Consider the following 24181-nt stretch of genomic DNA (forward strand, 5'->3'; position numbering starts at 1 on the left):
TAATATGCAAAGGAGCTCCTGCTAGAATTCCATCCCTGCCTGTAACTACCAGCCAACCTGAGTTGCAATGAACTCAGTTACACTCCTATATTTAAAAATCGTGAGTACACCCAAGTTTGCAAAGTTAGTTTAGGTGTGCCCAGTTGCACTTCAGCTAATGATGGGCAAGGGTTGCCAGGCCTGTGTTGGAAAAAAACAGGTTGCTTACCTGTAACTGATGATCTTCGAGTGGTCATCTGTGCAGTCACACACATGGGTCTTGCCGCAGGCAACGGATCCATACCTCGGAGCTCCAATAGCTCGCCTATAGCGTCTTTTTGGCGCGCTTTCCTCCCGCCCTGGGGAGCAGGCAGCGACCGCGCATGCCTAGAGCGGGGGGAGAGCGCCCATTCCACTCAGTTTCTTCCAGCCGCCGTTGGCACTGACACTATACAAGGTTAAGCAACAATTACAAGAGGCCAGCAGCGGGGAAGGCTGGGTGGGCGTGTGTGACTGCACAGATGACCACTCGAAGATCATCAGTTACAGGTAAGCAACCTGTTTATCTTCTTCGTGGTCTCTGTGCAGTCCCACACATGGGTGACTAGCCAGCTAAATGTCCTGGAGGAGGGTGCTGGGAAAGAAAGGTTAGTCATGTAGCCCAGTCAGAACATATGCAATCACATCATATGCAATCACATCATATTATGCAACATAGTATGCAACATAGAGATGGAAGCGGATGCACTCACCCCTGACTTCAGTGGAAGATGGACCTGAGGACTGCTTGACCAAAGGAGGCGTCACGTCTCGCACGAACGTCTAAGGCATAATGGGAGACGAACGTGGATGGAGAGGACCACGATGCAGCTGCACAAATGTCCTCTAGGGAGACGCCTTGCAGAAAGGCCGAAGACGTCGAGACCGCTCCTGTGGAGTGGGCCTTAAGACCTTCGGGCAAAGGCTGTTTAGCCAGTTCGTAGCACAACCTAATGGCACTGACTACCCATTTAGACAGTCTTTGGGTAGAAATTTTGTGTCCCTTGTGAGGATTTCCGTAGGCCACAAACAGGTTAGGGTCCTTACGGAAAGGTTGTGTACGATCAAGGTAGAAAGATAAAGCCCTTCTAACGTCCAGAGAATGCAGGGCTCGTTGTCCCTGGTCGGATGGGTTGGAGAAAAACGTTGGCAGAGAAGTTGAAGTTGATAAGTGGAACTGGGAGACAACCTTAGGCAGGAACGCAGGGTCCGGTCGCAAAACAACTTTGTCCCTGTGAAAGATAGTGTAGGGAGGATCGTAACGGAAGGCGCATAAGTCACTTGCCCGTTTACCTGAGGTAAGGGCTACCAACAATGCTGTCTTCCAGGAAAGAAGGTTGAGGTCTATGGTAGCCATAGGTTCAAAGGGAACTTTCATCAAGCAGGAAAGGACTAACGATAAACTCCAAGCCGGAACAAAGGGCTTGACAGGTGGGTTGAGGTGCAACATGCCCTTAAGAAAGGACTTAGATAAAGGATGGGAGAACACAGTTTTGCCATCGACCGGATTGTGGAACGCAGAAACTGCAGAAAGGTGAACCTTTAAGGAGGAATAACAGAGTCCTGATCTTTGTAGAGAAAGCAGATAATCCAGGATCAGGTTAAGAGGTGCAGATTCCGGCTGCAGATGATTAGATGTCGCAAAAGAACAGAAGCGCTTCCATTTACGTTGATACGAAAGTCTCGTGGAAGGCTTCCTTGCGTTGAGGATGATATTGGCTACCTCTGCAGAGAGGTAGGTGGATGTATTCTCCAAGCTGCCAGAGCTAGGGCGCGCGGGTTGTGATGAAGAACCTGGCCTCTGGCCTGAGAGAGAAGGTCGCCCACCGGAGGAAGCCTGCGGTAAGTGTGGCGGGACAGTTGAAAAAGCCTCGTGAACCACGGTTGCCGAGGCCACCATGGCGCAATGAGGATGCAGTCTGTGCCATCCCGTGCTATCTTCACCAGCACCCGTGTCAGAAGGGGAGTCGGTGGGAAGAAGTAATGAAGGGGACCTGTCCAATTGTGCAGAAAAGCGTCGTTGCCCCTCCTGCAATAAAACTGAGGACATTTGGCATTGTCCCTGGATGCAAAGACGTCCACCTTGGGTGTTCCGAAGCATCGGAAGATACGCCGAAGGTAGGTCGGATTGATGGACCATTCGTGGTCGTCTATGCGAATCCTGCTGAGGGAGTCGGCCAAAGTATTCTCCACACTGGGAAGATGAATGGCAGTCATGAATATGTTGTGCTTGACACACCATTCCCAGAGCAGTACGGCTATACGGCAGAGACGGAGGGATCTGGTGCCCCCTTGCTTGTTTATGTAATGAACAGTTGCCATATTGTCCGTAGAGATCTGAACATGTCGGCCCCTTATCAGTGGGAGAAAGGATTGAAGAGCTCTGTGTACCGCAATCAGTTCTAAGCAGTTTATATGCATGAGTCTCTCGGAGGTCGTCCAAAGCCCTCTGACAGTTTTGTCCTCTAGGTGGGCTCCCCATCCCCACTTGGAGGCATCTGTTGTTATTGTGGCCGTCGGGGAAGTCGGTAGAAACGGCTTGCCCTCGAGGAGATTGTTGAGTACAGTCCACCACGTGAGAGATAGAAGCGCTCTCTGTAAAAAAGTGAGCAAAACACTTTGTGGTTGTGTCTGAGGGTGGTAGGCTCGTACAAACCAAATCTGTAGTTGTCGCATTCGTAGCCTGGCAAAGTGAAGGACAGATGTTGTAGCGGCCATAAGGCCCAGCAGGCGTTGGATTGTGAACGCAGACTGACAAGGTTGTTGTTGAACTGACCTGGCTAGGGCAATGATAGTCCGTGCCCGATCCTCGGGGAGAAAGACACGATGCAGGGAGGTGCATAGAAGGGCGCCTATAAACTTGAGGTCCTGGGTAGGTGTGAGGTGTGACTTTGATGCATTCACGCGAAGGCCCAGGGAACTCAGGAGAGTGAGAGCTGTGTCGAGGTTGTGCTCCAATTGCTGTTGTGTCGGAGCTACAAGGAGCCAGTCGTCGATGTATGGGAAGACTGGGGTGTTCCGAATGCGAAGCACAGCTGCCACCACTGCCATGCACTTGGTAAACACGCGGGGCGCAGTGGAGAGGCCGAAAGGTAGGGACACATATTTGTAGTGGTCCCGGCCCATGGCAAACCGCAGATACTTCCGATGCTGAGGTCGAATGGTCACATGGAAGTAAGCGTCCTGAAGATCTAGGGAAGCCATCCAGGAATTCCTGGGAATAAGGGGCAGGATGGACTGCAGGGAGATCATTCTGAACTTCCTGTATTCGATGTGCTTGTTGAGCTTCCTTAGATCTAGAATGGGACGCCTGCCTCCATCCCTCTTGGGAACCAGGAAATATCTTGAATAGAAACCTGTCCCTCGATGTAGGGGAGGGACGGGCTCTATGGCGTCTTTGTGGAGCAAGTCCAGAATCTCCTGATGGAGGAGAGAAGACGGGGGGGTAGCTATGAAATAGTGGTGGCGAGGTGGAGAAATGAACTCGATTGCGTAACCTAAGCGCACGATGGTCAGCACCCAAGAGTCGGTTGTTATCGAGTTCCAAGTGGGAAGGAATGGTGACAGACGTGTGTGAAAAACCGGTAGGATGTGAGGAAAGTCAAAGAGACTGTTTAGAAGGAAGGGAGGACTTTTTAAGCTGTTGTGAGCGAGGCCTTTGTTGAAACTGAGGCTTCTGCTGTCCACTCTTTCTCTTCCAGAAATCATTACGCTTAGGTGACCGTTGACGCCTCTGGAATGATGGTCTCCAGGGTTTTGTACGGTTGGACTGTTGGGAGAACGGTTGGGAGACTCCCAAGCGCTTAGCACGTTTGCGCCCATCATCTACTGAGGTGAGGACCTCGTCAGTAGAAGCATGGAAGAGGCCGAGGCCATCAAAGGGGAGGTCTTCGATCTTTTGCTTAATGTCCGGTTGCAAATTGGTGGACCTTAGCCAGGCGTGGCGACGCAAGGCAACAGAGGACGCAAAGACCCTGGAAGAGCAGGAGACAGCATGGCATATGGTGTTGATCTGTTTCTTCGACACTCTAGACAGTTCTGATACCAAGCCGGAGGCCGTCTTTTGGGAAGGTTCAGGAAGGGCAGGAATAAGAGGTGTAAATTGGTTGGCCAAGTTGAAGACGTAAGCCGGAAAGTAGGCTAGATAGTTGTTCAGCTTGGAATTTGTGGAGGCAAGGTTGAATATCTTCCTGGCCAGGGTGTCTAATTTCCTGCCCTCACGGTCTGGAGGTGTCGGATGTCTGGAGGGCTTAGCCTTAGTGGCTGAGTGCACAATAATAGAGTTGGGTGCTGGATGAGAAGCAAGAAATTTAGCCTCAGGAGCGTGAACTCTGTAGAGAGAGTCAAAGCGTTTAGAGGTAGGTGGGACTGAAGCAGGTTTGTCCCAGGTTTCGCGGAGGCCTTCGAGGTGCACCGGTAGCATAGGAAGCAATGAGCCAGGTGGAAAGTCCGTTTGCACGAGGTCGTGTACGATGTCAGAAACCTTAGGTGAGTCCGACGGAAGAGTAATGTTCAGGGCTTCGGCCATGGTGGTGATTAGATGGAGATAGGCCTTGGACGCATCTGATGGAGAGAGTCGGGGCTGAGGCACCGAGTCCGAGACTACTGAGTCTGGATGATCCTCAGAGTCTGATGATGCTGACGATTCGGGGTCGGAACGGAAATCCTCACCCGAAGGAGGAGGTGGAGGCGGGATCGGGTCCGAAGGAACGGTCTTAGGCTTTACTGTCTGAGCACGCTGGTCCGTAGGAGTGGAGACCGGAGGAGCAAGCGAAGCCGAGGCTGATGGAGTGCGCGGCCTAGCGTCCTCTCCTTGGTAGTGGTCCCGGGATCGCTGCAGATCGGAGTGACGCACGTATTCCCGAAGCCGATCACGGAGTCGAGGGGAATAGCGAGAGTAATCAGGCTCTCGGATCCGATCTCGAGAGTAATCATGTTCTCGGGTCCGATCTTGATCGCGGGGTCGAGGAGAAGAGAGGTCACGGTCGAAGCCACGGGGCCGTGAAGAATCGCCGAGTCGTCGTGAGAAATCACGATGTCGATCACGGGGTCTAGGAGAGTCCTCGTACCGGTTCGCTGAGTACGGGGAGTAACCTGAACCCTCCAGAGATGGGGACCGAGAAGGACGATGGAAACGAGAGTAGTGGCGGTCGTATCTAGGAGGGGCGTAGTAGTCCTGATAATAATCCGAGGAGTCGGAGTCTCGACGCCGACGTGGCGATCTGGAGCGGCCCTTGAGAGGCGGCGACCGGGATCGGACTCGACGGGAGGGCGAACCAGAGCGACCTTGGTTTGAGGCCTGAGTAGCCGAGTCCTTATACAGGGGAGAAATCCCGATGTCTCGGAAGGATCCAATCCGAAGCGGAGGTTTAAGGTAGGTCTGAGTAGAATCGGTAGTCAGGTCGGGTTCTAGAAAGTCGGTCGGAACCACGCTGTGCACCGAAGGTGAACGAGAGTGGACTGGTATAACCTCTACTGCTGTGGATGAGTGAGGTGTCAGTTGTGGCATGTCGGTGATGACGTCCGACGGAGCCGACAATTCAGGCGGAAGTGCGGGCTGCGTTGGGGCCGCAGGATCCATAGACGTCGAAGTCGAGATTGGAGCCCGAGGCTTCTTAGGAGCCGAGTGCGAGTGGTGGAGCTTCCTCGGAGCCGAATCAGCCGATCCGGAATGACGAGATTTTTTGGGCGCCGGATCCGTAGATTCCAAATGGCGCGATTTTTTCGAAGCCTTATGGCCGGTCTCGGCGTGCTTCGATGACTTTTTCTCGGACTTGTGCTTCTGTTTAGAGAGAGACACGTCCGTAGAAGCCGAATCTCCCGCCTGTTGTTGGGGAGGCGGCGAGTCCGACGCGGGCATAGCCCTTAGGGACAACTCAATTAGGAAACTCCGGAGCCTGGCCGCACGGTTTTTCCGGGCCTGCTTGCCAAAGTTCGCACAGTGAGGGCAGGAGTCGACTCGGTGAGCTTCCCCCAAGCAAAATAGGCAGTGGCTGTGGCCGTCTGAAGAAAGGATTTTGGTCCCACAGCGCGTGCACTTTTTGAAGGTAACTTTCCCTTCCATGCGCTCCGGACAAGGGAGGGGGGGAAGGGAGAAAAGGGGAAAGACAGCGCAGAAACGGTTCTTTTTTTTTTTTTTTAATTTTCGGGACGAAAAGGGATAAGAAATAAGAAGAAATACGATACCAGGTGAAGAAAAGAGGTCGAAAGGATGAGGTAATGGACGAGCTAAGGAGGAACGCAGCGAGGAGGGTGTTGTCCGGGCGGCGGTAGGAAAGAAACTGAGTGGAATGGGCGCTCTCCCCCCGCTCTAGGCATGCGCGGTTGCTGCCTGCTCCCCAGGGCGGGAGGAAAGCGCGCCAAAAAGACGCTATAGGCGAGCTATTGGAGCTCCGAGGTATGGATCCGTTGCCTGCGGCAAGACCCATGTGTGGGACTGCACAGAGACCACGAAGAAGATCACTTGGAGACTTTGGGGGTGGATCTGGGAGAGGGCAGGGCTTGGGGAGGGGTCTCAGCTTGGGACAATAACATAGAGTCCACCCTTCAAAGCAGCCATTTTATCCAGGGGAGCTGATCTCTGCCAGCTGGAGATCAGTTGTAAAAGAAGTAGATCTCCAGGCCCCATCTGGGGGCGCTTAATTATGTCTGCTGCTCCCTAAATCCTGATCATGTGAACTAGCAGACCACAGGGAAAGCACCTCAATTTTAAATGTGTATATTTTATCTGGAAGTCATCCTCAAGCTGTATTTGACTAAGAGGTTACTAATTCCCAATTCCTGGCCTGTAAATTTATTTTAACTTGCTCACCTCCACCTCTGGAATTTTTTATACAACTATTCACATCTAGCACTCTGCATCTTTCATCAATATTGGATTTTTACTGTATTTTCATGTCATTGGATCTTATATTTGTACCATTTTACATTCTAAATCACTGCCTACCAGATAATTTTACTATTCTGCCATTGGATCTTAAATCTGTACCATTTTACATTCTGAGCCACTGCCTACCAGCTATGTGTGGCTCTGCTCACTGTGCTGGATTCCTCGTCCAATGAAGTGTGCTTCGAGCACATGAAAGCTTACATTCTGAATAAAACTAAGTTGGTCTTAAAGGTGCAATTTTCTCCTATTTTGTTCATTTTTATTGTTACTGAGATATTCTTCTGTCATCGGAGTTTAAAATCAGGACTGTAAAATGTACAGTCTTATTTGCCCAAAGAACATTCTTCCCTTAAACAATTTATATCCAAACACTTGATCCAATTCTACTGAAATTGCCATGGCAAGATTTCCTCCAAACAGAACTTAGCCAATGGAACTTCAGGGTTATATATAGGACTGTACAACTAGAATCCAAAACTGGAGATCCCACCCCCCCCTTATCAGCATTTCTGACATGATGAATCTTTGAACACTTCCCAGAATATATTTAGCTGATATGCTTCTTCCTGCTAGCTGGTAAAACTCAGACTATCAACCCCACTGACTCGTATATAACCACAGCGGTTCAGGGGGGTTACCATGAAACTACAGCATATACTGCACAGACTCTGGAAAAAACTGGTCAAGATACGGCATTCTATGAGTTTGGGATTGTTCCTTCTTTGGCAGCTGAAATGTATTTACAACCTGATAATGGGCCTTTTTTGACAGCACAGAATCTATTCTTGATTTCCTGTGTTTATAATGTACTGGCCTTGTTAGTTTTGATCAGAGCCAATTATATACGCAGCACAATTTGTTCCAATCTACACTTTCTGACTTTCCATTCCCCCAGAGTTAAACCATAGTACACCTCCTTAAAAACAACGTATCTCACTCCTAAAAAAACCTAATCACATTATTCCCTTTCATTATTTTTTTTACAATGCTCCAGGTTTGGCTGTAAATTCTGAAAATACATGGCTATTTAATGTCATTCATTTTTTTCCTCCTCACATTCCACACACACTATGACTCTGAAAATAATTTGAGCAGGGGTGGAATTCTAGCAGGAGCTCCTTTGCATATTTAGCCACACACCCCGGTATAGCCAATCCTCCAAGAGCTTACAAAAAGGAGCCTTGTAAGCTCTTGGAGGATTGGCTACTTTGGGGGGGGGGTGGCCTAATATGCAAAGGAGATTCTGCTAGAATTGCACCCCTGAATCTACATAATTTCATTCAGTCGCTATCCTGCACATTCTCATTCTCAAAAACTATTTCAAATCTCTATAAACGGATATCTAGACTTTTCATAAGAAGTTCTGTTTTTTGGGTTTTCTTCCTCATGTCTGAGTCATACATTCTGAAGTCATCTTTTACTCCTCTTTTAACAGTATGCATTCTGTAAGCAGCCCTTCACTGAAGAGTACTTTCCAACAAAACACTGATATTGTATGTATTTTATACAAAAATTTTGTATGTAACATTACTTGCCAAAGACATATCTTGTACTATCAGGGTTCTCAAGGCTATTTTCTTATCTATTTTTATGGTATATTACAGAATTCTGTAGATGCTTCTCAAAAGATTTATAGCCACATATATACTTATAAACAAGCATAATGTTCTTTTTTTTTTAATTAAGCAAGCAAAATGCTATTAACCACTCACAACATACCATTCACCATTATCTTTAGAATCAACCTTCATCTGTCTTTCCCCTTCAAAAAGAATTCTCTGTTAAAATTCTTTTCTGCGGTCTCCCATCAAAGGAATTCCACAGCTGCTAAGACAACCCTCAGAACTCAGCATTCTGTTTTTCCGTCAGTATCAGGTCTAACATTTGACAGAGACAGTTTATATAAGGCTTCGTTTGATCCATGTTACTGTAACCTCATGGCTAGACTACTACAGAGGGTTCTACTTGAATTCATCCATGAAACTTCAGCTACTACATATTCCCTCAGCTTGTCCTTTGGCTGCACCATGCTGGAATGAACAGGTAACACCAGTGTTGAGCCTCTTCTCTTGGCTGCCCATCTATTTCCAGGCTCAATTTAGGATGCTGGTTCTCATCTTTAAAGTCCTTCACATATCTGGGTCCCACAAAGATGAAGTACCATCTCTCCTGGTACAAGGTCATGCATTCACTTCATTTCTCCTGGCAACTTATACTCACCACCCCATTACATAGGGCAGGTCACAGTTACATCTCTTTGGAACAGCGTCCAAAAAGAGTTGCTGGACACCTGTTCTATTAATTTCCGGACAGTGCTACAGTTCTGTTCCAAAGGCACTTTTTCTGGATTTGTTGATTAATGTGACGGAAACAATTTGTCTGAAGGACTGATTAAAACTCTGATGGCAGCCTACAAGCATTTGAAGTTGATTTTGGTTGTTCAGCATATTTACTGAAAGCCACTTAGCTGTTTTTCTGGAAGAATAACCACGTGTCAATATTTTAAATAACGGTATAAGCAGGGGTGGAATTCTAGCAGAAGCTTCTTTGCATATTAGGGCACATACCCCTGAGGTAGCCAATCCTCCAAGAGCTTACAAAAAAGAGCCCTGTAAGCTCGTGAAGGATTGGCTACATCAGGGATGTTTGGCCTAACATACAAAGGAGCTCCTGGCTAGAATTCCTCCCCTGGGTATAAGCAAACAAGGGTTGAGTGATAAAGCTATAGGGCTAGTTAGTAGACAAAAGAAAACATCACGGGTGTTAGAAAATGGGGACAGAAGCTGTAAATAGCAATTCACTTGGTTCTTTGTGGCATCAGTTAACTTCAAGGCAATTGTAGGAGACTGGAGATACTAAGTGAGGGATTCTATCAGCAGAACTGAAGGACCTGATCTCTGCTGCTCTGCAACGCCACTCTCTGAAGGGTGTGCTACAGTTTGCAGTACCAGTGTGTTCAGGTAAGCTGAGCAGTCTCTGGCCTGGTTTATTAATCTTGTTACCAGTTCAAAGCAAAGCCACACTGGGTTCCTGGAAACCTTGCCTGAACCTACAAAGCCACCAGCTTGTCGACTTGATCAGCTTGCTTTCCAGTCAGCCCTGTCACATAATGGGGTTCCTTGTGTGAACTTATTTACAAAACTGCTAGAATTGAGAAGGCATGGCTCAAGAACTGACTCTGTTACCCGGATGAAAAGAACCCTTGGGGGTTTGAGGCATGCAATTATCTAACTAGAAGCTTCTTCTGGTGGCCTGTTTTAAACAATTACAGAAAACCACTAGAAGTATCCTTCTCACCCATATCTCTAGCCATGGAGCTAAACAACAGCAAAACAACTTCCACTGTCTTTCATGAAGAAGGAAGTTCTTAGTACAAGAGGAACCTGCTCCATAGAGCAGCAACACCTCCACAACAGACGAAAAAGAGCACAAGCAGAATGCACAGGATCCAAGCTGCTCTATGTTGGACTGCCTTTGAAGGCTGATTGGAAGCTTCAGTGGGTGCAGAACATAGGACCACGATTGCTGACTGTTGGGAACATATTTCACCAGTGCTAAGAGCTGCATTTGTTTTTGGCTTCCAGGCACAATTCTAAGTACATTTTCAAAGGGGTCCCCAACGTTATGCCATAGACACCATGGTATTGATGCCATACTTGGCACCAGCTGAGTGGGTGCGGCCAGATTGGGCTGCTGTGCAGCAAGGCTTCTGATTGGCCACTGGAGGTCTGATGGGTTGCACAAATTAAAATAATGTTATTATGGTAGCAGCTGCCACTACAGTGTTGGCTCTGCTTTCTCTGTGATACCTCTTTCCCCATGCATTTTAAAAATCACTTCTCTCATCCCCAGCACTTGAACTTCCTTTATGTGTGGCACTGCCTCTCATGGCGGCTATTTTGTTGTTGCACCCACCACCTTGTGTCAGAATTCCAATGGTGCCCACAGGCTAAATAAGGCTGGGGATCCCTGCCTTAAATGGTCTGGGATTATGGTACTTTTAAAGGACCCCTTCTTGCAATAGGAAAATGCTCATTCATTAGACTCTTATGCAGAGGCCCTGTTCTGTGTGCCCCAACCTCCAGAACAGAGACAGGGCCTCTTCTGCTGTGGCTCCTCTGTGCAACTCTCTCCCAATGGCTGTTCGCCTTGCCTAGTTTCAGCCATCAAGTGAAAATTTCTCTGTTTGTTTCTTCGTTTGTTTTGTTCATTATGCTGAGAAGGAGGGAGGTTGTTTATTTTCCCTGGTAGCTTTTATTGACTGGTTTCTCCTCTGGCTGTTAGTTTTTAGTGATTTTAATGATTGATTCTATGTTTCCAGCTATGGATTATTAGTCATGTTTTTTAAAATTAACAATAGCATGTAAACTACCACTGGAGCTCAGCATCTATATGTTTAAATATAAGGAAATGCAAGAATGTATATTCTTTTATAACTAATGTGTGAGGAAACACTCAGTAGAAGTATCACGCTCATCTTTTAATCACTGATGAAAGAATTTCACTTACTGCATATAAATTAAATCTGACCATAAAATGATCCCAACAAAAACAGGGGAAAGAAATATTAGGAGGGAAAAAAACTACACTCAGTCATAGTCAATGGTCACTATTTCACTCTCATTTTTGAAAACTCTCTTACCTGTCCTCTCCGTTCTCCAACATATATTGGTCAACCTCCTACAGCAATGCAGAAATCCAGAAAAGAGAAGAAAATGTGCTAGCATAACAGAGGAAAGGTTATAGATACGGGCAGTAAAGTATAATACAGTATTAGGAGAGATAAAGCTATTTGATGTAGGCAGGTTATAGTTCAAGAGAACGTCACACTATGAAAACCCCAGCAGCTAAAAAAAGGGTTTAGAAAAAGTAGAAACAAGCCTTCATTTCTAATTTTGTATTTGCAGTATATGACAGAAGCAAGCAATGTTTAATCTGAGCAACTCTTGCTGGAGAACAAGCAAGCCACTGAATTTTAAAGAATACAGTCATATAGGCTTGTAAGGCAACTTCTGTTTATGAAGAAGCCTAGTCCAGGCTGAGATTTGTGCAGCACAGTACAAAGGTGCCTGTGATTCTCCTGAAACTTAGTTTATATATAGAGTGTGTGTGTGTGTGTGTGTGTGTGTGTCTACACACTATTTATAAAACTATACCATGACAAATTGTCTTTTTAATGCTATCAGAGTTAATCTAAAAACATGGAAGTCCTGAGCTCTGCATTCTTCATACAGACAGGATAGATAAGATAAACAGCACAACACAGAAGATATGCTGGAAACAATTTTTTTGAAAATATTACTGCATTTTACACCCCACTGAACGTAAAAAGGTTCTACATCACATATTTATCGGCATCTTTTAAAAGATTAATAAAGGCATTCTAGTAAATTACAAATTCTTACAAAATGAATTTTTATTTTCAACATAGCCTCAATTGAAGATACTGAAGTATTTTATAAAACTTCCTCAATGCAACAACAATTTCTTCTACTGATTGTTCACACTCATGAAAATCCAGTTAATTTAGCAAACAGTTAAACCGGTGTTAGAGAAGATCAACTTTTAGGAATATTTCGCAGACAGACAAAATAACTAGTTCAAGATTTAAACTTGTTATATGTCAGAACTGTACTCAGAGGTACAGTACATACACCCACCTCCTTACTCCTTGCAAGTCACTGTTATAAACACATTACGGGACCCAGTGAATCTCTGATGTGAGGCAGAAAGGCTCCTGTTATGTTCCCATCTCCCTCTGCCATTGTTAATCAGGGTTTTACATTACATATATACCATAGTCAACACAAAAGAGATTCCCAAACAACCACTGTTTGCAAACCTAATTTAAAACAAGGCTACAGTCTCTAGATTACAAGAGAGTGAGGTGCATTAACCATTGTTTGCGTTGGTGAAGACAAAATGCTATACAGGTACAATAGAATACTTATGTAGGCAAGGGAAGAGAAGTGGTATTCCAGCAAGCCAAGTGGGGTAGGGTGAACATGCATGAGGCTGGCTTCTAATCTGCCAGGAACCAAAGTTACAAAGAAGGGAGGTGGGCCAGTGGGGGGGAATCAGCTTGGACTGTTAAGACCTCCAGAAGAGTTTTTGCGCCAGAGAATATCAGACTTACAACATTTGGGAAATTTAAGCATGCTCATAGAAAAAAAATCCACCATTTGCAATCTGCAATGGTCTTACCTCAAATTCCTTCCTGCAATTTTTCACAATGTCATTTTTTGAAGATGCCTGAAAAACATTCATTTTATTGCAAATACACAATCCAGACCAATCAGGAACAAAATCATAAGAAATTATACCCCAAAAGTTTTACAATGTGACAATTTTATAATGTGACCCACATATCCAACTCCTATAGCAACAGGTCACCGGATGATCTCCATTTTAGAATTCAATAATCAAAAAGTTTCCTATATTAAATCTAAGGCAAGGATAAGGCAGGTTGATTATTTAATTATGTATACATTTAAAATCAAATACATTCTGTCCACTTTATTTAAACTAAATTTTACCGGTTTATCAAACTGGTTCATTTCATAAAGTTTATGATATGGTAATATGGCCCCCTTGGAGGTAGAGATGCCAAATTCACAGCAAGTCTCCAGCAGCCTCTACCTGCCCTCCGAGTTTGGTGAGGACTGGATTTAGCAAGCAAGTGCCCCCAGGAAAGTGCTCTCTGGGAAAAGCACAGCCGCAGGTTCAGAAGTGTGCTGAATGGGCCCCCTGCGAACTAGAGGCATTGAACTTACAGAGGACCTCCCTGGGATGCCCCTCTACCTGTCCCCCAATTTTGGCAAGGATTGGCTTGGGGCAGCAGAGTACTGCTTCCCTCCTCAATGTAGACAGTGTTGCAAGAGATGGCAATCATTCAACAAGCCTGGGAGGTGGTCACCCACTCACCTCCCCCTGGTAACAGGGTTTTGTGGGATGGCCTGCCACTCTCCCCCTCAGGTCCGGGAGGCAGTCACCTGCCTGCCTCCTCATTGTGGACATGGATTCTGGGGTGGCCAACCCTTCTCCTTGAGCTCAGGAGGCAGTCACCCACCAACCTCCTCCTGGTAATAACAGAGTTTTCTGGTAAAGCCCACAATACTTCCCCTTGGGCCTGGGAGGCAGTTACCTGCCTGCCTCCTCATTGTGGACATGGATTCTGGGGGTGGCCAACCCTTCTCCTTGAGTTTTTTGGGGTAGCGGAGGCCGTGCCCCCCCCCCTTGCCTGTAAACCACACCAACCAGTAACTAGATGAAAGAAAAGGAACCGTTCCCCAATTGGTCCTCGGACACCCAGCCCCCAAAGCATACATCCATTGCCCCCCCCAGGTGAAATATCTGGTCCCCCAATTCACCATCAGCATGACACACTATACAGATAAGCAATCAAGTGTTCCCTCGAAGTTGAGTTAGGGTGAGATTGCTCAGAAGTTTTTAGCCCCTGGCTCACACATTTTTGTCTTAGCTCAGGAAGGACTGCCCCAGAGCAAACTAATTTAAGCAGTAGCTCATACCTTTAATGCCAGTAGCCCACAAGCTAAAATGTTTGCTCACAAGACTCCACAGCTTAGAGTGTATTGGCAATCACCCATAAAACATTGCATAGAGGCAACTGAAAGGTGCAGTCAAATGAGCTCACTTGCATGGATGAATGTTTGACACGGTAGGGGTTTGCATAGGTTGATGGGGTCCACTCCACCTCACACAATCCCAGCCAGCCAGAGCTAGTAGTTACAAAGCCCACTGGGGGGGGGGGGGTGCTCAGTGTGAACAGAAGAACAGGTCCCTCAAAGGCACAGCCCAGGATCAAGCACAACCCCAGCCAAGGAAAGGTGTTAAGAAATATGTATGAAGGGGGAGGGGGGCCTTCCGGCAAATGCCTGCCTTGTCTCATACCAGCGGTACAAAGAAAATCTTACCTGTTTGCAAGCTTGTCGACATTCTACGACAATAGCTAACTCACAGCAACCTAAGCCAACCCAGCCGTCTGATTTCTTCAAAACACCTTTAAAGAAAAATTACAAGCATGTTGCAGCTGTTTATTTTGCAGTGCTATGCCCAGTAACAGACATCACAAAAGGGAGCACTACCCTACCAAGGAATTTCTTCATGTTATCAATAAACATAAAAGGTTTCAGATGTTTCACTCCAAGCTCAAACATGAAGGAATAAGTCCAGCTAAATCTGGGGGGCTTACTAGGTTGTAGGAATGTGCATAAAGAAAGCAAAATGCATTCAGAAATCAAAACCTTAAACCTTCTGAAAGGCAGGCGAACAGACCTATGGAAGGGAGGAAAGAGTCAAATGCTACCATTACTGTATCCCTCAAACAAAAAGCAGGGCAGAACTAGATGAGATGTGGGAGATTCATGATGAGGGAGCCAGCATCTGTGTGAGAAAGAAATCACAAGGACCACATTTCTGATTCTCTGGTTTCTTTAATTAACAGAATATCCTAACTGTTTCAGGCAGAGAGGTTTATAGGCAGAACATGTCTCCTGCTGAAGCCAAATATAAACAAATAAACTATGTACTAAAACAGATGAACATGTGTAGTAACTGAAATCTGGCTTCAGGCCAGTTTTCAGCCAGAGAAAGCATTATTGGTTCTGGTGGGTGATCTTTGTTTACATCTGGACTGCAAAAATGCCTCTTCATTTTTCTTATTTAGAGCAGTTTTGCATAACTATGGATCAATATATTTTCTTGAATAGTTTAGAGCAGGGCATCTCTGCAGACAGGCTGCAAGCTACCAGTAGCTTGCCAACTGCTGCAAGCACCCAGAAAAATGACTGTAAAAATATTTGCTCTAGCCATGACTGGGGAAGGCAATGGCAAGGAAAGGTCCCCTGTGCAAGCACCAGTCGTTTCCAACTCTGGAGTGACGTTGCTTTCATAACGTTTTCACAGCAGACTTTTTTTTTTTATGGGGTGGTTTGCCATTGCCTTCCCCAATCATCTACATTTCCCCCCCAGCAAGCTGGGTACTCATTTTACCAACCTTGGAAGAAGATAGAAGAAGAAGAAGATATTGGATTTATATCCTGCCCTCCACTCCGAAGAGTCTCAGAGCGGCTCACAATCTCCTTTACCTTCCTCCCCCACAACAAACACCCTGTGAGGTGGGTGGGGCTGGAGAGGGCTCTCCCAGCAGCTGCCCTTTCAAGGACAACTTCTGCCAGAGCTATGCCTGACCCAAGGCCATTCCAGCAGGTGCAAGTGGAGGAGTGGAGAATCAAACTGGCTCTGGAAGGATGGAAGGCTGGCCTGAAAACGCTGTGAAAGCAACGTCACCCCAGAGTCAAAAACAACTGGTGCTTGCACAAGGGACTACCTTTACCTTTTAGAGAACCCCGTGGCGCAGAGTGTTAAAGCTGCAGAATTGCAGTCCTAAACTCTGCTCATGACCTGAGTTTGATCCCCAGCAGAAGCTGGGTTTTCAGGTAGCCAGCTCGAGGTTGACTCAGCCTTCCATCCTCTGAGGTCGGTAAAATGAGTACCCAGCTTGCTGGGGGGAAAGTGTAGATGACTGGGGAAGGCAATGACAAACCACCCTGTAAAGTCTGCCAGGAAAACGTCATGAAAGCAACATCACCCCAGAGTCGGAAACGACTGGTGCTTGCACAGGGGACCTTTCCTTCCTTTTCCTTTACAAGACAGTTATGTCATAAGATTTTCCCCTGTGCTACTTAGTTTTATTTCTGATGCTTTTGCTAGTCCATGTTTGTTTCTAGGGCAGAACTAAACTTAGTAACATGCTGGGGGGGGGGGGGGGATGCTCAGGATTTTTTCATTACACACTGTCATACTAAAGAAAAGATTGGTGATCTCAATTTAGAGATTGAAGTGGATGTAAAAGTGGGGGGGTCCAGTACTACTGTACTACCCTACTGTACTACTGAGCTGATTTACTGTATTGGCCTGCTACACCATCTTATTATACTGCCCTGCTGGACCACTCTGTTGTACTGAATCCTGAAATTGGTTATTATCGTCATGCTGTTGTGATTTTACCGTGATTTTATTATTTATGTCGTACTCTGCTTTGAGCCCCTGTGGGGGAATGGGAAGAATATAAACAAACAAATAATAATAATAATAATTTTTGTCTACAGAGACACAAACAGCTGTCATTGGAGAACCTGAGTCAGAATCTTGGGAGCTGATATGGACAGTGCTTCAAGGTTCTGTCCTTTCACCTGTGTTATTTCAGATACATTGCTTCTGAAACCTCAAAGCTAGATTACTGCAATACTATTTATGTGGGGGTGTCTTTGAAAAGAACACAGTAGCTTCAATTAGTTGAGATTATAATGACCTGTCTGCTGACTACACAAATCATTTCCACCATACTACACTGGTTTTGGAAAGGCTTTCAGTTTATTTCCAGGTTCAGTTTAAGGTGCTGGTTTTGATCTTTAGCCCTTCACAGCCTGAGACCCACATATTTGAAGAATCCTCCCTCCCCATATGAAGGTGTGTGCCAATTCCAGTCTTCCCACCAGCTTTTCTCCTGTTCTGACACAGACAGGACACGACACCCCATTCCAGGAGTTTTTCAGTGGTTGCTTCCACACTCTGGAATGGTCTGTCAATAGAACTGAGACTTGCCATGCTCCGTATTTAGGGGAATATGCAAAGCAATATTGTTTGAAGAGGTATTTTACATATTTTATGTCTACTATTAGCAGTGTGTTTGGTTGCTGTTTTTCACAGGTGATGGGATACTGTTATGGGATAACAGTTTTAGTGCTGGAATGTGGCAGGATACTTCTATAAGCTTCCTTGAGTGCACCAACTGGAGAAAGATGGACTGTAAATATTTTAAATAACACATAAACCAGCAGTAAAGAATATACAGTGTTAAAAATTTAAATAATTCCTGTGTATATCCCTATTTGATAGTATGTAAGTTTAAGATTGCATGACAGTATGTAAGTTTAAGACTTCAGTTGAGTCATACACACACCCCAATCCTAAATATAGTTATTTGGGAATAAGTGTCTTAAATTCCTAAGTAAGAATACTTGGGTCTTATGAGGCATCTGAGTTTTACTTCAATGAGTGAAAACAATGTATTTCTCAGTCTTTATAGAAGTAGCTTGCAAGTGTCCAACTGGAGAGAGCCTTATAGGCCTCCAAAATGTACATGCAACCATGGGCATACAGTTAGGAGTCAACAAGGGAAGAGAGGAAGGAAGGGGACACTAGTTTTGCACATACAGCTAAATCCAAACCCAGAAAATACTTTATCAGTATTATTTGGGTATTGCTTCAGCCAGATATAGATTTTGGATATTGTTTGTATATCCAAAATGGCCAAGCACTGAAAATCTCAAAAATATTCAAAATGTTCAGGACTGCTGGATAGATGAATTTAAAGGGCATTTAAAGGGCTCGCAATCCCTTTAAACACCTTCTGGAGGAACTTACTGCTTGGAAGGCATTAAAGGGACTGCAAGCCCTCTAAACACCTTCAGAGTTCTCCAAGCTACAGAGCTGTGCAGCTTGGAGAGGGCATTTAAAGAGAGTGTGATTCCTTTAGATGCCTTTTTTCTCCATTGATTTGGTGGAGGGACCTTCTTTGGGGGCCTATAGAACTGGACCTTCTGGTCCAATCTTTTTGAAACTTAGCAGAGGGGTTGAGGAGAGGCATCAGCAGCTATGCTGCAAATTTGGTGTCTCTACCTCAAAAAAAACAGCGACCCAGAGCCACAGATACCCCCAGATTGATATCCTATAGGGACCACTGAGTATATAATGGAGCTGAAAAAAATTCAGGTTTTCCAAATATTTCCCAACCCCAAATAACATACTGGTACTGGGATTTGAGAATATAGGGAAATAATTTTAGGGGGGGGGCGGGTATTCAATATACCAAAAAAATCTGGATGGGGGAGGTTCCACACCACTAAGCTGTAACAGTGGAGAATGGATTGTGACTTCCAACACATTATAAATAATTTATAGTAATACCCCTTACCTGGCAATGAAGAATTTATACAGCCCCACACCTCACCCTGGAAAAAAAGTAATTGTTGAGTTGTACACACAGTGGGCTTAGAAATTTACAAGAAAAATAAAAGTATTTCCACACCGCAAATTAGCCCTCTTAAATGCTTCCAGTGTTCTAACACAAACAATAACCTATCACAGGTGGGCACTATCTACAGCAAATTTATTCATTTCTAGATATCACAGTTCACAAGATATTGACAAATGTAAATTGATTCCAAGAAGAGCTACATGACAAAGGATGAAGAAGTAAAATCATATAAGAAATGCATGCTTAAAACAAACCAAACTTTTCCTTGTGTGTTGTTGATAAAATTGACCTATCAGACAAATGCCAACTTAAAAAGCTACTGGGTGCTCAGCCTTTCCATATTTCTACCTACCACCCACCTCAACTGCTCTTCATGTCTACCCGTCCCAGGCCCTTGTGACCCTCCTTCATGCCCTCCATTTCCTGAGCAGTACCTGCAAACTGGTACACAGCAAGTGGCTCAAAATCTGGTTAAGTCAGTAAGACACAAGAAGCAGTTGTAGCGGTGCAATGACAGTAATGCCAGAAATAACCTAACAGATCTTGAGGATGGAGGAGAGTTTGAACTATCTAGGGACAAGAGCTATTAAAGCCAAATGTCTGCCCCAAACATCAGAGAGTTTCTGCTGTAAACCACAATGTTTGCAAAAAATAAGACAGCAAGGAAGCAGTGTAGAACAAGTGATTTAAAAAAAAGAGGGGGGGGAACCCTGGTGGACTAAATATGGCAAGTCCAAAGCTGTATCACAAGTCTCAGCCTTTTGTATTTAGCATAAACATCCAAATGGTACCATGCAGAAATACAAAATTTTACAGTCCATAATTAGAGGAAATAATTAAAACACATTCTTATAAATTCACATTACCTTTACTATCATGGATTTATTTATTAACTTTATTTATACCCTATAGTTCTTCCCAAAGCAGCTTACAATGCCCTCCTTCCCTCCATTTGATCCAAACACAGGGCACAACTAGACAAGATGTTAGAAATCTATCACTATATCTCTAAACATCTTTAATTGTATTTAAAAACCATCTGGAAGGGGGTATGTGGATCAGGTTCATGATGCTGGAAAAGTCGACGAATGAAACGTTTTCCAATCTGAACAACCCTTCTATCACCCACATTGAAATTTGCCTCACTAAGGAAGCATGTATGGTTTCCCCAATATACAGCAGCTTCTGGAGGATCTAAATTGTGAAAAGTGAGTGCGGTGGGAGGGAAACAGTTCACTCCCCCTCTCCGTACTATGGCTGCAGTTCATTCCAGAGGGCCCACAGCTTCTTTTCGAGCAAGATGTCAAGATATCTGATCACGAATCTCCCACATCTCATCTAGTCGTGCCAAACATAGATTTTACCAAATGTCTTTCGTTTTACTCAACGTAATTATACATACCATTGATTCTGGACAATATTCAGGTGCACGTTGCAAAAGATGTTTCAAATGTGAATCACTCTTAGATGCCAAAATCTGTCACCAAAGTATTTTTAAAATAAATATTATACAACTATAAAAAGATTATAAATTGCAGGCATGCTACCAAGGCTATTTTACCATTTCAAGAACAGTTACATGGAAATCCTACTAAGGTACATGGAATATACTTCCAAATACATATACTTTAAAATAATTAAGTGGTCTGATAGACATCTGAGCACAAATTTCTAAAACTTTTCTCAGTAATACATAGAGATGTTTTTGTGTATGGACGCAAATGGGCTTTTGGTTGTGAAAGAAACAACCTACTTTGTTAATTATTGGCCAAATAAGATATTTAAAATTTCCAAAATTTTTCAAACTATATGGGAAAAAATAGAAATGCAGGGAAAAGTTAAATATATGCAATACTTATTTTCTTATTAAACTCAAACTTTCCCCACTGCCTTTAAAAGGAATATGCATAATGTATAATTTAGCATATTAAAAATACTATTTGGCATATTTATGAAATTCACAGTGTAATCCTGAAAAGAGTTACAACTTTTTAAGTAAATGAAACAGATGGGGTTAGAAGAGTATAACTCTGCTTAGGACTGCAGTATTTAAATCATTATTTAATAAAATAAAATAGAAGTCTCAGTTTTGCACATGGAACCCAAAAGAAAAGGAAAGGTTCCTAACTGAGGAAAAGCTCATTGCTAATGGAAAGACTGTTTTGTAAGGTTTTTTTCCCCTTTGAATCAAAAATAGTTTTGGGAGAAGGGACAACTGTGGCAAAGATTGCAAGGATGTACATGCCCAAATGATTTCTAACTTAGACAGATCTCCTGCCTTTCTATTAATGAGCATCTGGTCAGGCACTCCTAAGGGACAAACTGAGACACCTCTCACCTGCAAGTCACTCCCTCTGAAATGTTCTATGTACTGTAAGAATATGGTGAACTTATTTATTTTTTTATTTAGGCAGGAGGGGAGATGGAGTTAACATACAGGTGGAGAGCAAAGGAAAAGTAGTTTGCAAATGTTCAATGTTTGCACAATCAACCTCTTAGGCAAACTATTCAAATATAAATCAACTATCTGTCAACTATTCAATGGTGCTATTCACAACGTGTAGTGAGTTTATGAACCAAATTTCAATTCCAACTGTGAGCAATTTATAATGGATCAGTTATCATTGTACTACTGAGCCCCGTGGCGCAGAGTATTAAAGCTGCAGTACTGCAGTCCTAAGTTCTGCTCACGACCTGAGTTCGATCCCCGGCGGAAGCTGGGTTTTCAGGTAGCCGGCTCGAGGTTGACTCAGCCTTCCATCCTTCTGAGGTTGGTCAAGTGAGTACCCAGCTTGCTGGGGGGGAAGTGTAGATGACTGGGGAAGGCAATGGAAAACCACCCCGTAAAAAGTCTGCTGAGAAAACATTGTGAAAGCAACGTCACCCCAGAGTCGGAAACGACTGGTGCTTGCACAGGGGATCTTTCCTTTCCCTATCATTGTACTATAAAAAGAGATGGCATAGATGCTGTGATCGACTGAGAAAGAAGTTGAGTGTAGTTATGTTTTGAGAGTAACATTTCTCCTCATTTTGGGCAAGAAGTGAAAAGTGTCCTTTTTATATGTGTGATTCTCTTTTGTAGAGATGGACCTCTTTTGCTATTGCCTTAGAGAACGTAACAGAGCAAAACAAAAAAAAAGTCTAAAATAAAAAAAGATCACCTAAGTCTGTCTCAAATGACAAAATGTCAATTACTGTGTGAACCAATTACAGCTTTGCAAGTCAAAATCTGTTTCCTCACAATAATGGAAGCATTCGTGACACTGATAGAATTGCCTAAAGTTCAGTTTTCAGAACAGAAGTACTACACAAAGGATGGAATCCAACCAGGTTTTCTGCTTTTGAAAAAAGGAATGAGGTATTCTCTTTGATCACCCCAGAAAAGCTATTCTGAGAATCATGGGATATGCATACGTAAGAGCCTTGTGGAATGGGGTCTGTAGTACAAAAAAGAATTGGGTGAGATTGAAAAAACTGACTAGATGCAACCCATAGTTTTCACCTCGATGATCCATATAACTGTGGATAATAGGAGCATGCAAATTAGAAATGTAATTTCAAAAACAACATACCTGTTCACAAACATCACGACACATTAAGTTACCCTTGGCAAGGTAACAACACGATGCACCTGTGAGGAAAAAATATGTATATCAACACCAGTAAAATACCTGTGTTCCCTTCATTGTTTTAATGAAGCGTAAACATTTTCTTGTTTTCCTTAGTTGTTTTGGTGAACCATATTTCCCCTGCATACTGTTAAAATGAACAAAACCCAAGATTTCCATGGAAGCATTTTGGAAATCCTAAATTTAGCTACTCTGAGTAATTTCTTCAGTTCCAATACAAGGTTTACTCCAAGAGGCAACAAACTTTGAGAGCAAAACTCCCCACCGAAAGAACTAAGTTATCACAGAGAGTAGCTCTCCATATGAACATCAGTGCCTCACACTTCCAACAGACCACTAGATCAGAGTTCTAAAGTGCTCAGTTTAAAAGTCCAGGAATCACACATGTAAATCATTAGCCGTGACAGCGTGCGAGGTGCTTCTCAGCCTCTACTCCTCCTTACTTGAAAGTATAAATAGTTTTGCATTTTGTTCAAACTGATCATTATCATGGCTATGTCTGCTGCTGCAAAGTTGCTATGCGGTCCTTATAATGACTCATCTTCCTCACAGCAACTTATAAAACAATTTACAAAAATCATTTTTGAGTCTCTGTTTTTTTTTTTTTAAACATTCTTTAAAGCAAAAGGAAGAATTCATATAAAGTCAACAAAAATATGAAAATAAGAGATTCATTCATCAATTTTAAATAAGGAATTGAGGACAGACAAAGATAAGGAAAGAGAAAAGATATACATGGAGAGCCAGTCTGGTGTAGTAGTTAAGTGCGCGGACTCTTTATCAGGGAGAACCGGGTTTGATTCCCCACTCCTCCACTTGCACCTGCTGGAATGGCCTTGGGTCAGCCATAGCTCTCGTAGTTGTCCTTGAAAGGGCAGCTGCTGTGAGAGCTCTCTTAGCCCCACCTACCTCACAGGGTGTCTGTTGTGGGGGGGGGGGGAGATAGAGGAGACTGACCGCTCTGAGACTCTGAAATTCAGAGTATAGGGTGGGATATAAATCCAATATCGTCTTCTAATTACAGATAATCTACATCAGGGGTCCTCAAACTTTTTAAATAGGGGGCCAGTTCACTGTCCCTCAGACTGCTGGAGGGCCAGACTGCCGTTACTGTACAAGGCTGCGGGCCATGAGTTCTCCGTCTTCTGCATCTCTCTCCCTTCCCCACACCACACACCCCGGCCTGGGAACTCACCTCACCTCGGTATCACCTCACACTCTGTCTCCACCGCCTCAGCCCAGTGCCGGAAGTGTGCGTTGCTAACGCGAGTTTAGGTCGAATGTCACTTCCGGTCTGATTTTGCCATAACCCGGCGGGCCGCATAAACATCCTCAGCGGGCCGCATCTGGCCCGCGGGCCGTAGTTTGAGGACCCCTGATCTACATAGATACCAACAATTTGTTAGCAATCAAAATATTTCACACCTTCCTAAACCAAAAAGTAGACCAGCACTTGTTTATAGTTCTATTTCTTGACCAAGCTTGCCAGCCCCCAGGTCCAGGTTGGGAATCCCCCCAGTTTTGCAAGCTCCTCCCTCCAGCCAGCCAGGCCCACTCCAACAGCCCTGATGTGCCTTTAAATCT

General features: G+C 44.4%; 1 protein-coding gene across 1 annotated transcript in view; it reads right to left on the minus strand.

Annotated features, from left to right (window-relative positions):
- Positions 1–24181, minus strand: part of RECK (reversion inducing cysteine rich protein with kazal motifs) — a 65848-nt gene that overhangs the window by 34197 nt on the left and 7470 nt on the right. Inside the window, exons 2-6 of the mRNA XM_060247804.1 lie at positions 22541–22599; positions 20371–20445; positions 18906–18942; positions 14842–14927; positions 13112–13159 (exon numbers count right to left, since the gene is read on the minus strand). Of these exons, the coding sequence (XP_060103787.1) occupies positions 13112–13159; positions 14842–14927; positions 18906–18942; positions 20371–20445; positions 22541–22599 (305 nt within the window). The remainder of the gene's footprint in view (positions 1–13111; positions 13160–14841; positions 14928–18905; positions 18943–20370; positions 20446–22540; positions 22600–24181) is intronic.

The sequence above is a fragment of the Heteronotia binoei genome, chromosome 10, assembly GCF_032191835.1.
Source record: "Heteronotia binoei isolate CCM8104 ecotype False Entrance Well chromosome 10, APGP_CSIRO_Hbin_v1, whole genome shotgun sequence".
In the NCBI taxonomy this organism is placed as follows: domain Eukaryota; kingdom Metazoa; phylum Chordata; class Lepidosauria; order Squamata; family Gekkonidae; genus Heteronotia; species Heteronotia binoei.